The 16,540-nt window shown below is 37.4% G+C and overlaps 1 protein-coding gene across 1 annotated transcript; it reads left to right on the forward strand.

Moving 5' to 3' along the window:
* Positions 1–3,547: 3,547 nt before the first annotated feature.
* Positions 3,548–14,938, forward strand: LOC125830677 (NADP-dependent malic enzyme-like). The gene is made up of 10 exons (XM_049509856.1): positions 3,548–3,706; positions 3,842–3,932; positions 4,029–4,099; positions 13,074–13,139; positions 13,220–13,313; positions 13,432–13,500; positions 13,581–13,669; positions 13,722–13,844; positions 14,768–14,815; positions 14,906–14,938. The coding sequence occupies exons 1-10, from the start codon at positions 3,548–3,550 to the stop codon at positions 14,936–14,938; spliced, it is 843 nt and encodes a 280-aa protein (XP_049365813.1).
* The last annotated feature ends 1,602 nt before the right edge of the window (positions 14,939–16,540 follow it).

Consider the following 16,540-nt stretch of genomic DNA (forward strand, 5'->3'; position numbering starts at 1 on the left):
TCTTCTATAACCACCAACTAACTTAATTATAAAAACTACCCCACTAATTTCATAATTGTAGTTACGAATTCCAAAACACTCATTTAAAATCTATCGGAAGAGTATTTTATACAATAAAAAGCTCTTGTACTCAAAATGACCAAATGAGTCGTTACAAAAATTTAGTCCACCTAATACAATTGGTAGCACAATTCAACTCAAACACACCTAATACATGGATAACTTAATACACCATATGTGGTCTTATCTAATACCAAGAATATCTAGGGATTACTAATCCCAGGTTTAGTAATACTTGGATAAGGAAACAAAATGACTGAATTGCCCTTCAATTTCTTTATACAACCTTTACAATTGGTAAAAGAAATTCACGTTCTGCTCTTTGGTGACTTCATTGTTTTCATCAAAGTGATACAATTTTTTTTGGACAAGAAAAAATATGTATAGGCTTTTTAGTTAAAATATCTGACCTTCTGAAATTTTCTTTGTTTGATTGGAAAACTGTACAATCCACCAGCCATTTTCTCGTCCTTAAAACTCCCTCTCATAAATTCCAAAGCACAACATTTTGTAACCGTAAAACAAACTCAAAACATTTTCTCCTCTCTCATCTTGTAACACTGCTACTATTTGATCTGCATTACTGCTATTTCCTCACAAATTGAGTCATTAAAATCAATAAAGTTTTGATCTTTGAGCAAGTTCTTTAGTTTTATTTTATTTTAATATTAGTAGGTAAGAAGATTACATGAGAAAGCAAAGTAGATCTTGTTGGCTACTGTTTTTCCTGTTTTGTTAAGAGAAAAGGGAGGTAAGGATTGGATCGTGAATGTAACACCCCGTATGCTAGAAAAACCAGCTTGCAGAAATCAGAAGTTGCAGAAGACACCGACTAGCACCACCCACGGAGCGTAGGGTGACCCACGGACCGTAGGTCAGACCATGGGCCGTTGTCCTGGTCCTGGTCCGTGGATCGAGACCCCCCAGAACCTAGTCCCTGAAGCCAAACGACGGTTGATCAGGACGGACCATGGGTCAGTCCACAAACCGTCGGTGGCCTCGATAGCTTTTAAGTCAAGAGTCGTTTGGTCTTTTCCCTATGCTTTAGACCCCTAAACTACGTCGTTTTGGGCAGTTTTAGCCTAGTAACTTAATTAGAACTTACCCTAGTCAACTCATTTTTCAAAAATTTATCAAGTTGAATGGAAAGAAGGAAAAAGAGTCGACCAAGCCCTAGTCCAAGAACGCAACAAGTTTTCTTCAGTTCCAGCCTCGAAATGGAAATATTTCTCTGTGAAATTTGTCACCAGGTATATGGAATTTCACTAGTGGGATCCTTTCATCCATTAGGTCCCTAGAATTCAGTCATACTCGACCTAGGGTTTCTAGAATTTCATATTTATGTTATGATTCAGTTGGTAGACTAATCCAAGTCAGATTATCATGTTTTTGAGGAATTGTTGCTTAGCTTCTTTCATGAAACTCAGAATCCTAGTTGTGTAGATTCGTTTAGTTCATGAATTACACTTGCTAGGTCAATTTATTCAGTTGTACATGCCCAATTAATAATGTTTCATTATCAGTATATTAATGTTGCATATTCAGTTAGCATGTCAGTATCTTGAGCTATCCACTATTACAGATATTCAGTCATAATGTGCTAATTACATAACCAGTTGGGAGTAGGCTTAATACCGAGTAGACTAAGGGTTAGTCACCCTTATAGTCCCAAAACTACGTGTCCCATAGGTAAGTCCCCTCTGTGGGCATTATACTTAGTGATCACGCCAGTCATGCCTCTATATCCTTGGCAAGGTATTTTGGGTCCTCTCGATGAGGCATATACATCGAACTCCACATTTAGCTCATGTGGTTTTATGTCGGTTATTAGTAGCTCCCACAGACAGATTCTAGTGTATTGACCAAGTTATCAGTTATAGTTCAGTATTCGGTCTCAATATGTTACAAACTTGGTCACTACATTCAGTTAGTTCATATTCAGCATGTTTAGCATATTTATCATGTTCAGATTATATCATTGCTATATCTCTTTGTTCAGTTATACGTTTTATTCAACTTTATTCTATCATGCATGCTCAGTACCTTTCAAGTATTGACATATACTCTGCGTTACATCTTCTCGTGATGTAGGTTCAGGCCCTCAGCATTCAGATCACGCATAGATCAGTTCCCGATCTCCAGTTCAACAACATTAGTGGTGAGTCCTCATTCTTCGAGAATGAGTGACATGTTATCTTTCCATTTTCAGTCTTTAATTTCAGTTTTGCTAGAGTTAGCTGGGGACATGTCTCAGCATCTCTAGTCAGTAGAGGCTTTTTTTAAACATAGTACTAGATTCAATTTTAGTTTTGAGTTTGATCCCCAGTTATTATTAAACTCACAGTCTTTTGATATATTCAGATCAGTATTGGGTATTACCTACTTTAAGTTATCTACTGTTTTAAGCTTCCGCATAGTATCTCTTTATTCTGTTGTTGTAGTATGCTTATGATATTCCAGCTTCAGGGTTAGCTTGGGGTCACTCGTGATCCTAGGTCCCGTGTTACGTCAAGGGGGAAACCTCGGGGCGTGACAAATTTAGTATCAGATCATTAGGCTTAAGTGTCTTAGGATGTCTAAAAAGCCGCACTAAGTAGAGTCCTTTTCATGGGTGTGAAGTGCACCACATCCAATGAGAGGGAGGCTACGAAGTGTTTTAGGAAAACTTCACTTTCTTGATATTCTTATCGTGCGTTGGTATGATCTCTCTTTCTAATCCATCATTATGCATTTTCAGATCATGCCTCCTCGTAGAGCTTACGAAAGGAATGTGAATGCCTGCAAAGCTAACACAACTCCTCTAGTCCCAGATCAGGAAGTTTCGGAATGCCATTCAGCTTTTGGCTCAGAGTGTGACCAACCAGAACAATCAGCAGGCCCCAGTTCCTACTAACACTAATGTTGGGTCGGCTGCAACTAGAGTTTGAGATTTTGTTAGGATGAATCCACTTGAGTTTCTAGGGTCGCAGGTTGGTGAGGATCCCCAGAACTCCATTGATGAGGTTAGGAAAATCTTTGAAGTAATGCAAGTGACTAGTAAAGATAAGTTAGAGTTGGCATCCTACCAGCTTAAGGATGTAACTCACATCTGGTTTACTCAATGGAAAGAAAATAGGGGTACGGATGCAGTTCCTTTCACTTGGGGAGTGTTTTAGTGAGACTTTTCTGGACAGGTTCTTCTCAAGAGGGTTGAGGGAGGTAAAAGCTTATGAGTTCATGAATTTGAGGCAAGGTAGCATATCAGTCCAAGAGTACGGACTCAAGTTCACCCAACTCTCCAGGTGTGCTCCTCACATGGTTGTTGATCCAAAGGCACAAATGAATAAGTTTATGTATGGGGTGTCCGACTTAGTGAAAATAGAGTGCAGAAATGCTATGTTGCTGGAAAATATGAATATCTCTAAGCTTATGACCTATGCTCAGTAGGTTGAGTGAGATAAGCTTAGGGAACATGCTGAGGATAATAAGAAGGATAGGACAGACAACTATGAGTATTCTCAGCAGAAATCGGGTGGTGGAAATTGCTCTCAGTTCCAGCAGAAATTTTCAGTTCCAGCACCATCATCAGCTAGTGCTCCATCCTCCAGGTTTCGACATGATCAGAAAGGTAGGGCATCATGCTTTAAGTCGCAGGGGAGTATTTCAGGTAATATGACCTACCTAACTTGTCCTAAGTGTGGTAAGAACCATCCGATCGAGTGTCTTACATGAAAGGAAGGATGTTTTGGGTGTGTCAAACTGATAACAGGTTGAAGATTGTCCTTCTTCTAAACAGAGTTAGGGAGGTAACAATAGTAGGGCTCAGTCTACAGCTCTTGTAGCACCAGCAGATCACCCAACTCAACAGGGTGTTTCGTCTGGTACAGGTGGCGGTCAGCGCCAGAACAAGTTGTATGCTCTCTAGCCTCTCCAGGATCAGGAAGATTCTGCTAATGTGATTACTGGTACGTTGCGAGTCTTTCATTTAGATGTTTATGCTTTGTTAGATCTAGGGGCTGCTCTTTCATTTGTAACTCCCTATATAGCAGTAAACTTCTATGTTAGTCCAAAAACTCTTTCAGAACCCTTCTCAGTCTCTACTCCAGTTGGTGACCCAATTATAGCTAGATGGGTATATAGAAATTGCCCTGAAAGTCACCTTAGCAGATCTTGTAGAGTTAGAAATGGTAGACTTCGATATCATTCTAGGCATGGATTGGTTACATTCCTATTATTAGTCAATTGTAAAACTAGGATAGTTCGTTTTAAGTTTCTAGATGAACCAATCTTAGAATGGAAGGGTAGTAGCTCAGTGCCTATGGGTCATTCATTTCTTACCTTAAGGCCAAGAAGATGATTTTTAAGGGTTGTCTCTATCATCTAGTTCGGGTTAAGGATTCTAGCTCAGAAACCCCAACTCTTGAGTCAGTTCCAATAGTTAATGAGTTTCCAGAAGATCTTCCCAGAGTTCCTCCCGAAAGGGAAATCGACTTCAGAATTGATCTCCTTCCAGATACCCAGCCTATTTTTATTCCTCCTTACAGAATGGCTCCAGCTGAGCTTAAGGAATTGAAAGAGCAGTTAAAAAACCTTCTAGATAAGGGCTTCAACAGACCTAGTATTTCCCTATGGGGTGTATCGGTGTTGTTCGTGAAAAAGAAAGATGGTTCTCTCAGGATGTGCATTGACTATCGACAGTTGAACAAAGTCACAATCAAGAATAAGTACCCTATCCCCAGGATTGATGACTTGTTTGACCAACTTCAGGGTGCTAATCATTTTTCAAAGATAGACCTCAAATTCAATTATCATCATCTCAGAGTCAGATATAGTGACATTTCAAAAACAACCTTCAGAACTCGGTATGGTCATTATGAATTTGTAGTTATGTCATTTGGACTAACCAATGCTCCTGCAGCTTTCATGGATTTGATGAACAGGGTGTTCAAGCAATATTTGGACTTGTTCGTTATAGTCTTTATTGATGATATCCTCATTTACTCTAGGAATGAGGAAGAATATGCGACTCATTTGAGGGTTGTCCTGCAAACTCTCAAAGATTGTCAGTTATTCGCTAAGTTTAGCAAATGTGAGTTTTGGTTGCAATCCGTTGCCTTCCTTGGGCATATTGTGTCTAGTGAAGGGATCCGAGTGGATTCTCAAAAAATAGTAGCAGTGAAACAATCGACCAGACCTACCTCTCCTTCAGATATCAGAAGTTTCTTGGGTTTGGTAGGTTATTACAGAAGGTTTGCGGAAGGATTTTTATCCATAGCTTCTCCATTGACTAAGTTGACTCAGAAAAAGGTTAATTTTCAGTGGTTAGATGAATGTGAGAAGAGTTTCGCAGAACTGAAAACTAGGTTGACTACAACTCCTATTTTGACTCTACCAGAGGGTTCAGACGGTTCTGTGATCTATTGTGATGCATCCAGAGTCGGCCTAGGTTGTGTATTGATGCAACGATGTAAGGTTATAGCTTATGCTTCTAAAAAACTTAAGGTGCATAAGAAGAACTATCCGACTCATGACCTCGAGCTTGCAGCTGTAGTATTTTCCCTTAAGATTTGGAGACACTACTTGTATGGTGTCCACGTAGATGTATTCACAGACCATAAGAGCCTTCAATATGTGTTCACCTAGAAAGAGTTGAATCTTCACTAGAGGAGATGGCTTGAATTCCTCAAGGACTATGATATGAATGTACTTTACCATCCAGGTAAGGCCAATGCAGTAGAAGATGCTCTTAGCAGACTATCTATGGGTAGTGTAGTGCATGTTGAGGAAGAAAGGAAAGAACTAGAAAAAGATGTTCACCGGCTTGCTCGTTTGGGAGTTTGCCTTATGAGCATATCAGATAATGGTGTAATAGTTCAGAATGGGTCAAAATCTTCATTGGTAGTGGAGGTTAAGGAAAAGCTAGTGATCCAATATTACTTCAACTAAATGGTGCAATCCATCAATAGAGGGTTGAGGTTTTCCCCAAAGGGAGATGGCGTGCTTCACTATCAGGGTCATTTATGTGTTCCTAAGATGGGTGAGTTGAGGCTGCAAATTCTTGAAGAAGCCCATAACTCCAGGTATTCTATTCATCCAGGCGCCAATAAGATGTACCATGATATGCGGGAAGTCTTTTGGTGGAATGGCATGAAAAGGGATATCGCAGATTTTGTGGCTAAATTCCCTAATTGTCAACAAGTGAAGGTAGAACATCAGAAACCAGGGGGTATGACTCAAGAGATCAACATTCCTACTTGGAAGTGGGAAGTGATCAACATGGACTTCATTATAGGGTTACCTCCTACTCGTAGACAACATAACTCCATTTGGGTGATAGTTGACAGAGTCACTAAGTCTGCGCACTTTTTGGCTTTTAAGACTACAGATTCAGCGGAGGACTACGCCAAGCTTTACATTAATAAGATAGTCAGGTTACATGGAGTTACTTTGTCTATCATCTCAGATAGAGGTCCTCAGTTTACCTCTCATTTCTGGAAGTCATTTCAGGAAGGTCTTGGTACTCAGGTTAATCTTAGCACAACATTTCATACATAGACGGATGGTCAGGCAGAGCGTACCATTCAGACCTTAGAGGACATGTTGAGAGCTTGTGTGATCAACTTCAAGGGTAGTTGGGATGATCACCTTCCTCTTATAGAGTTTGCCTACAATAATAGCTACCACTCCAGTATTTAGATGGCCCCTTATGAGGCATTATATGGGAGTAGATGTAGATCTCCAATTACTTGGTTTGAAGTAGGTGAAGCAGCCCTGATAGGGCCAGATTCGGTTCATGATGCTATGGAAAAAGTTCAGCTCATTAGAGATAGAGTTAAGACAGCCTAGAGTCTCCAGAAGTCTTATGCATATGTAAGGAGAAGGGACTTGGAGTTCCAAAGTGATAATTGGGTTTTCCTGAAAGTATCACCTACGAAAGGGGTGATGAGATTTGGCAAGAAAGGGAAGCTCAGTCCTAGATATGTAGGCCCTTACATGATTTTGAAAAGAGTTGGTAAAGTGGCTTATGAGTTAGAGTTGCCAGAAGAACTAGCAGTAGTGCATCCGGTATTTCACATTTCGTTGTTAAAGAAGTGTGTGAGTGATCCAACATATATAGTACCTTTGGAAAGTGTGGCTGTGAAAGATAGTCTCACTTATGAGTATGTGCCAGTTGAGATTCTTGATCGTCAGGTTCGAATTGAGAAACAAAGAAGTCGCTTCAGTGAAGGTTTTTTGGAGGAGTCAATCCGTAGAGGGAGCTACTTGGGAAGCAGAAGAAACCATGAAGGCCAAGTATCCTCATCTCTTTCTTTTCGATTCCATTCCAGCTTGAGGTAATAGTTCCTCTCAAGTCTTTCAAGTATTCAGGTGTAAATTCAGTCTTAGTATCATGTTCCTTCAGCTATACTTGCATTTTCAGCGTATTTGCATGTCCTTGGAACTTAGTTCAGTCAGATTTCAGTACTTAGTGGTAGGATTTACAGCTTGTTCCCTTCATTTTTCAGCTAGTTTAGTCTTTATTCGAGGATGAATGTTCCCAAGGGGGAGATAATGTAACACCCTGTATGCTAGAAAGACCAGTTTACAGAAATCAAAAGTTGCAGGTGCCACCGACGGGCACCACCCATGGACCGTAGGTGGGGTTCCGTGGATGGCCACCTGCAACCCTTCCCAGAAAACTCAGACAAAATATTCTAAGGCACGATCCACGACCGAACCCATGAACCATAGGTCAGACCATGGGCCATGGTCCTGGTCCATGGATCGAAACCCCATAACCTAGTCTCTGAAGCCAAACGACGGTTGACCAGGACAGATTGGGTCAGTCCACGGACCGTCGGTGGCCCCGACAACTTTTAAGTCAGGGGTCGTTTGGTCTTTTCTCTATGCGTTGGACCCCTAAACTACGTCGTTTTGGGTAGTTTTAGCCTAGTAACTTAATTAGAACTTACCCTGGTCAAATCATTCTCTAAAAAATCATCAAGTTGAACGAAAAAAAGGAGAAAGAGTCGACCAATTTTTCTTCAGTTCCAGCCCCGGAATCGAAAGATTTCTTTGTGAATTTTGTCATCAGGTATGTGGGATTTCACTAGTAGGTTCCTTTCACCTATTAGGTCCCTAGAATTCAGTCAGATTCTTGATTCTTTACATCATGCTTAGACCTAGGGTTTCTAGAATTTTAGATTTATGTTATGATTCAATTGGTAGACTAATCCAAGTTAGATTATCATGTTTTTGAGGAATTGTTGCTTAACTTCTTTTATGAAACTCAGAACCCTAGTTGTGTAGATTCGTTTAGTTCATGAATTACATTTGCTAGGTCAGTTTATTCAGTTGTACATGCCCAATTAAGAATGTTTCATTATCAGTATATTAATGTTGCATGTTAACATGTTAGTATCTTGAGTTATTTAGTATTACAAATATTCAGTCATAATTTGTTAATTACATAATCAGTTGGGAGTAGGCTTAATATCGAGTGGACTAAGGGTCAGTCATCCTCATAATCCCAGAACTACGTGCCCCGTAGGTAAGTCCCCTCTGTGGGCATTATACTTAGTGATCACGCCAGTCATGCCTCTATATCCTTGGCAAGGTATTTTGGGTCCTCTCGATGAGGCATATACATCGAACTCCACATTTAGCTCATGTAGTTTTATGTCGGTTATTAGTAGCTCCCACAGACAGATTCTAGTGTATTGACTAGGTTATCAGTTACAGTTTAATATTCATTCTCAGTATGTTATAAACTTGGTCACTACATTTAGTTAGTTCATATTTCAACATGTTTAGCATATTTATCATGTTCAGATTATATCATTGCTATATTGCTTTGTTTAGTTATATGTTTTATTCAGCTTTTTCTATCCTGAATGCTTAGTACCTTTCAAGTACTGACGCATACTCTGCGCTACCTCTTCTCATGATGTAGGTTCAGGTCTTCAGCATTCAGATCACGCATAGATCCGTTCCCGATCTCCAGTTCAGTAGCATCAGTGGTAAGTCCTCTTTCTTCGAGGACGAGTGACATGTTATCTTTCCATTTTCAGTCTTTAGTTTCAGTTTTGTTAAAGTTAGCTTCAACATCTCTAGTCAGTAGAGGCTTTTTTTTCAGACATAGTACTAGATTCAGTTTTAGTTTTGAGTTTGATCCTCCAGTTGTTATTAAACTTATAGACTTTTGTTATATTCAGATCAGTATTGGGTATTCCCCACTTTAAGTTATCTACTGTTTTGATCTTCTGCATAGTATCTCTTTATTCTGTTGTTGTAGTATGCTTATGATATGCCAGCTTCAGGGTTAGCTTGGGGTCAATCGTGATCCTAGGTCCCGTGTTACGTCAAGGGGAAGTCTCGGGGCGTGACAGTGAACTTCGTGTTCAAGTTTTAAACTGCAATAAATATGGTAATTACATGAAATAGAGAACATAATAATTCAAGGGTAAGATTGAAAAAAAATAATTTGTAGAGTTTTAAACCAAACATAAGATTAGGTGAGACACGATGACCAAACACTTGATTAAAAATATTTTTTGTATTACTAATCCCTAATTTGTTAATCCTGCGTTTGCTAATCCCTGCGTTGCTAATCCCATGCGTTGCTAATCTTTGTACCAAACGACCCCTAAATGTTTAGTATATGAGTATTACTATGAACTGTTAGAGTGTATACTTTGATACTGATATTGATATTGGTTGAGTGACTCGATTGATGAGTGTGTATTATAATGTTTGAAGTGTAATTATAGTAAGATGTACATGGAGGAAATCATAAATATACTAAAAAATTTGAAAATATAGAACTTTATAAACTTTTTACATAAGTTTAATAAGATAGTTATGTACATGTTTTTACATGATAAGAACGTGTTGGGCATCGTGTTAAAGGTTAGTTAAGGTGTATTGTTGATTGTTCCATTAAAATATGTTACATGAGGCACATGAGATAATGTATTAGCATTCAAAGAATGAAATATTCAACAAAGTAGTTAAAATCATATATAAAAATAGAGCAGGGTAACTGAAAAATACGTCATAACAATTTAGAAAGCGAATAAAAATAATAAAACAGTAACATTGATTCTTACTGTTCATTACAAATTAACAAAGCATCACAAAAACAAATAAAGAATACAATAACAAAGCATCACATATCTTATTTCTATGCTTAATAGAATAGCTTTGCATCAGAAGCAAAGGGAAACTGTCAAGAGCAATACTTAACTAATAACGTTTTGTTATTCTTCATCCAAAAAAAATTAGGGAATTCTATTCTTGTGCTGCCAAAAGAAAGGGAAAATAAATGTCAATTATCTATTTTCCTTGTCAAGCGTTTTGCTTGTGATTAGAAAATTAAAGCTGCATGTTTTTTGGGCTATCCAATCTATAATTTTTGTACATTTGTTCATCTTTTCACCTTAAATTTGCAAATGTAACAAAGACCCAAAAATAAGAAATTATCTATGTACTTTTGTTAGAGGGAAAAATAATCAAATTGAGACCTTTTCCATTAGAAATTCTCGAATATGGAGTGATCAAACCCCAAAGTAAAACTCAAAAAATAGAACTCTATGGTTAAAAAACGAAAGTTACAAGTTTCTGGGTTATCAGATCTGTAACTTTTCTACATTTGTGTATCTTCTCACCTCAAATTTGAGGAACCAACAAAGACCTTTAAGAAATTCTCAATCTACTCTAATTAGAGACACAATAATCAAATTGAAGGTTCTTCCATAGGAATTTTCGAAGATCTAGATGAATCCCAAAAAAAAAACTCAAAAAATAGAACCTAATAACATAAGATTTGGCATAATCTTTTGGCAAAAAAACATACCTTGATAGAACTATACTACCGCCGAGAGAGTAAGGGAGTTCTAGCTTACACGGACACACACAAAAGAGAAAACAGAGAGAATAGATAGAAATCTGAATGCTACGTGTTTATTTCACAGATGCTACGTGTAAGCTTTACAATTGGAGTAGGACACGTAACATAAAGATGAAACAATGAAACATATTAGATTAATGGCAAATGATTGAAGTACCCTTATTTTCAAATTAAATAACAAATAGTAGACATGTTGAAAATGTCTCTTCTAATATATAGAAATATATAATATAATATATATATAATTTTTTTTTTTGGATAAGCAGGTAATAAGAATATGATATACTCAAACTGGTGGCTACAATTGCTTCTGTAAAGCTACACAAATCTTGACAACAAATAAACGAATAGAATCTTGATCTGAATAGAACTAGAATCCATCTTAATCACAATGATTTAAGTTGAAAAAAATATAAAATATGGCTCAACACGGAGTACCAACTATTGACCACTAGTATATACTTCCTATTGTGAATCATATGAGAGTAATTCTTAAATAAAGAACAATGCACATTAAAATTGATCAGGTTTTATGTACTTCTTTACAAATTAGAGATACAAGGAAAATTGAAGATTAGTTCCCTCTAAAAACGCTTATATTCACTCAAAACTCAACATTAATATGCTTCTCTGACCTTTTATATAGAGGGGTAAGAAATATGAACCGAGTGTTTATATGCAATTTACTCTTAACCAAATATTCTAACTTAGCAAGACTTTTACCTTTTTACATCTTTATTCACTATCTAACAAGGAGGGTTACAGAAACATCACAATCATAAATATGAGTTCCATAACCCTTTATTTTATCTTAAATTCATTCATATTAAAAATAAATTTGTGATTAACTTCATCCATATTAATTCCTATTCACAGAGATAGGAACAAGATAGCAATAGATTGGACATGATGGTTCAAGGTGGTCTCTTCAAGGGTATACCCATTAGAAAGTGACTAACTTCATTTATCTTTCAAATAACCTAGAGAGCTCAATACTCACGTGAATTGGAATAAGATAGAAATTGTAACATGTCGGATTTGAAAAGGGAAGATGTCAACTTTTTAGTTACACTACAAAAAAATACCTGAATTCTAGGGGTTTAATAGCGGAGGCCAGCTACACCCCCACAAATCGCATTAAATATCAGGGTTTTTGTAGTTGACAGAAAATAAAAATAAATAGCGGGGGTTTAAAACTTCTGCCATCTGAAAAAAGAAAATGTAAGTAAATAGCAAAAATTTTAAACCTCCCCATCTGAAAATATAATTTTTTATTACAAACTACAAAATCGACATCTATATTTTTATGCTAATGTTTTTACTCATTTTTCATTTCCAAAATATAAATCACTCTCAACTATTTTTAATTCAAAAATATACAAAACACAAAAAGAAATCATTTTGGGAAACTTCACCAGCTCCCTCACTTCTCCTCTACATTTCTCTCATCGGTTCATCACCATTTCTCCGCCATTTCTCCACCACTTCTTCAACTATCTAAACTTCATCTACTTTACGAGATTCGGAATCGAGATAGCCATTTTAAGGTTAAAAAAATCACTTCTCTCCCCTTTTTTATTTTCCTTATCTCAATCTTCACAAATCAGAAAGTTTTCTACAAATTTCTGATTGTATTCTCTAGGTAAGTTCAATAGTTTGTTGTTTGTATAGATGTATGGAGGTATAATTAGATTAATTGTACTTTCGTGGATGAAGAATTCGAAATTATCAAATTTGCCAAATAATGAACTGCATTAGCCTACTCTTTTTGTGTATTTTGTGGTAGAATTAGGTTTATTTGGTTGTACTTTTAGTGGTTTAGTTTTCTGCTAGTATTTGTGGTAGAATTAGCTCTTTTTCCCCAGAGCACTGTTCATTTGTGGTAAATTTTATTGGTCACGGGTTCGATTGGCGGAATTAATGGCTAATGCTTAAGCCAGGATAGATTGCTTACATTACACCCCTTGGTGTACAGTTCTTCATGGACTCCCTCGACATAAGAGAAGTTTGTAGTATAATGTAAAAATTGCTTAAAATTTGTGTTAAGTTAGATTCTTTGGCCCAAAAAACAAATTTTCTTTTGTTGTTTGACTTTGTAATGCGTCGAATGAGTAATCCTGTTATGAATTACATTATATTGTCACAGGGAATGGGTAGACCAGTATGGAAATTGTCTCTGTATACTGTATTCGTAGGAGTCAGACCTTCAGTGGTACCAAAACTCGTTAAAACTTATATACTACTTTGATTTTGTAACTATGAACATCTTATCGTTTTGCTTCGCACGTGCAGTGTTTACCTATAGCCATTGATGTGGGAACAAATAATGAGCAACTATTGAAAGACGAGTTCTACATTGGACTCAGACAAAAAAAAGCGACGAAAAAGAGCTACTGGCGAGGTCAATTTTATAATAGCATAACTCTATATCGTACTTGTTGTAAATATAAATTGAGATTTACAGCTTGTTCTTAAGACATGTCTGTTTCTTTTTTGCTTCTTGTAGGAATACTTTAACTTTCTTGATGAATTCATGAAGGTTGTGAAGCAAAACTACAGCGAAAAAGTTCTTGTACATGTTAGTAATTTGAAACTTGTTAAGGACCAAATCACCTTTCATGTAACGTCTAAGTCTAATATTTGTAACGTCATCTGCAATATGAAGATTTTGCGAATCACAACGCTTTTGAGCTGTTGGTGAACTATGGTACCACACATTTGGTATTCAATGATGATATGCAAGTATGCTGCATTTGTTTTGGCCTATATCACCGAACATTTGTGTTTGTTCAAGTTTCTGATCCCATTAATGTTGCAAGGGACAACTGTTGTGGTACTTGCGGGGCTTGTTGCATCTCTTAAGTTGCTTGGAGGTTCCTTAGTTGAGCATACATTCTTGTTCTTTGGTGCTGGAGAAGTAAGTCTAGATTTTCTTTTAAAGAGTCAAGTTTTTAATCGTTTCGGTAGACGAGCTATGTCTAACAACATGTAAGAAAGGATACAAATGGTAGCAATGAGTTGATATTATGGGAATTCAAGAAATAAGAAGAGGATGGATGGATCCAAGAAAGAATTAGAGGTATATAACAAGAAAGAATTAGGTCAGGTTTATTATAGGTATGAAAAAGAAGAATGTGAAAGAGGCAATTCATGTTGGAATTTGAGTTGCCACATAGGTTGTTTGTTTAAAGAAGAATATATAATGCTCCATTTACATGTATGTTCCTGCCAATTACCCTAAGTTACAAAGGGTATGTTATATCATATTCATATATGTGTAGATCTATTTGCCCAGATTATTTATTTTATATATGTAGGGGACTAACAGTTGATTATATTATATAGGAGTTGAAGTTTCAAATGGTAGAATTATTCCCCAAAGGAAGTTGTGTTTTCCAAGGCAGAAATGGAGTGTATCAATAAGGTACATAATTGCAGCCTCGTCACTACAATGTGAAATCGATGGTTTATGGATGACACAACTCAACACATTCTATCAATTTTCTCGCCCACACACTATATTTGGAACTGAGAGTAAATTCTTTCAGTTATTTCCATTTTCATTGTTGCTACTCATCCATCCTCTTCTTATTTCTTTAATTCCCATTTGTAGCATCCATCCTCTTCTTATTTCTTGAATTCCCATTTTCATTGTTGCTACGTCTAACATTCATGACGCGATTTACATTTGGAGGAGATATTATGCTTCTGAAATCATATAATCTTTTTTCCTTTACTCGTGTCGATAGCAGATATGGATGGATTGTTTTCATTAAAACATATTGAAACAATCTTAAAGTCATTGCATTGTGCTTCATATCGATCTCTCCGTGATCACAGGCTGGAACTGGTATATTAGAACTCATAGCACTTGCAATTTCAGAGAAGGTAAAAAATTTAGGTTGCCAATGGTTTTTCAAAGTCGTATTCTCGTTTAGTATGTTTGATCACTTGATAAATTATGTTTGTTATCTGTAGACAAATGCCCCTGTGGAGGAAGCGCGTAAATAACTACTGATCTCGCACTTTACTTGAATATGTGATGCCTAACCATGGGGAGCTAGCTACAACGTCATTACCCAGATTGGTTAGCTCTAACAATTAAGTCTAACTTGATTTGGTGAGCTTTATTCTAATCTTTCTGTTTCTGGATAATATAGATCTTTTTTAGTAACCTCTGGTAAACTTGGAGCTCTAGCTTCTTTAGGACAAGATAAATGCCAGACCTTAAAAATTGGACTTCATGTTCTTGCAGAGCATGTCGAAGAGGTCGTACATCCCCCCTTCTAAGAGCAAGCACAATGTTGTTATACTCAGTCAAATTGTACTTCTTCTAGCAGTAAAAATTCTCCCAGGCACTCCTACCGAGGTAAGCCTCTAGCTGTCCCTTCTGGGTCCTAGAATCCCTTTCTGGTGATCTTCCATTGCCGGAAACATACCCGCGCCTTCTTTCCCTTCTTTCTCCTCTTCTTTCTTCTTCTACCTCTTCTTATTCAAGCCTTACTTCCTTTTTCTCTCTTTGCAACTATGGGGGATGATACAATTTTCTTTGTTGTTGGTTTCAAATCGTACGACATTACCAGGGTGGTATCCAGAGCTGAAAACTTAGTACGACTGGGTAGAGAGAGAGGCCGCAAGATGATGACGAGGATGACTATTAGCCAGAAGACGATGGAGTGGTTAGCCTACACCCTCAAGGAAGCTTCAAAAAGCCATGGAAACACTATACGCAGATGGAAACGTTAGGACCACTTTACTGAGCTTTTCTGGGCTACGAACTACAACAAATTTGGTCGATATATTAGTATTATAAAGGTGCAGGACAAGAAAAGAGATGTCATCATCATACCTGAGTGGTCTTTAAACTCTGGATGGATGGACATAGCTACCAAAATATTAGTCTTCATAAATGCTAGGGCCCAATTGATAGGTAAAACATCACATAGGAAAACTGAGAAGGGTTTATTATATTCAGACATTGTTAGGAACAATAAATGGTCTACAAGGCAATTAAATGGTGCAAGGATTCAACAAAAAGGGAATTCACTCATTATATCAGATGCAATCTCAACAACTCAGAACGAGTCGCTAGCAAAGAGTGTTGTCGGATCCCTACCGGAGGAAATCCTAGGCATCACTTTATCAGAGATTTGACGATGGGTCACAAGCACTTGGAGGCACAATCATGGAATCAATATCTTCGATCTAAGGGGAATCGATTTCTCTTCGAATTCCCTAATAGAACAGCTATTGATCACATAGTAAGGGGGACTAGTTCTGGAGATCTTACAAATTCAGCCTTCAATGGTGGTCACCAACCTCAAATGCCATTTTTGAGAGACCGAATCAAGTCTGGATAAGAGTAGTGGGACTCCCTCTCCATTTGTGGTCCCATAAAGTTTTCCGTGAGATAAAAAATCTCTTTGGAGGCTGGATCCTTACGGAAGGAGAGACAGAATTACGCAATCACCTCAAATGGGCAAGGCTGAAGGTGCTAGGAGATGGCGAGTCGATTCCGAGCACAGTGGAGCTGACCTACGAAGATTTGACATTCAAAGTGCAAATATGGGTGGAGACATCGGCTAGAGTGATCTCCGATGAACGGAGAGGAAT

This window comes from Solanum verrucosum, unplaced genomic scaffold (genome assembly GCF_900185275.1).
Source record: "Solanum verrucosum unplaced genomic scaffold, falcon-dt-bn FXZP01000297.1, whole genome shotgun sequence".
Taxonomy (NCBI): Eukaryota; Viridiplantae; Streptophyta; class Magnoliopsida; order Solanales; family Solanaceae; genus Solanum; species Solanum verrucosum.

Excerpts from the sequence above, each read along its gene's own strand:
- LOC125830677 (XM_049509856.1), top strand. The coding sequence starts at position 3,548 with ATGAGTATTCTCAGCAGAAATCGGGTGGTGGAAATTGCTCTCAGTTCC. Across the intron at positions 13,140-13,219 it reads TAGGAGTCAGACCTTCAGTG|TGTTTACCTATAGCCATTGA; the intron begins GTACCAAAACTC and ends TCGCACGTGCAG. Across the intron at positions 13,501-13,580 it reads CTACAGCGAAAAAGTTCTTG|TGCAATATGAAGATTTTGCG; the intron begins TACATGTTAGTA and ends TGTAACGTCATC.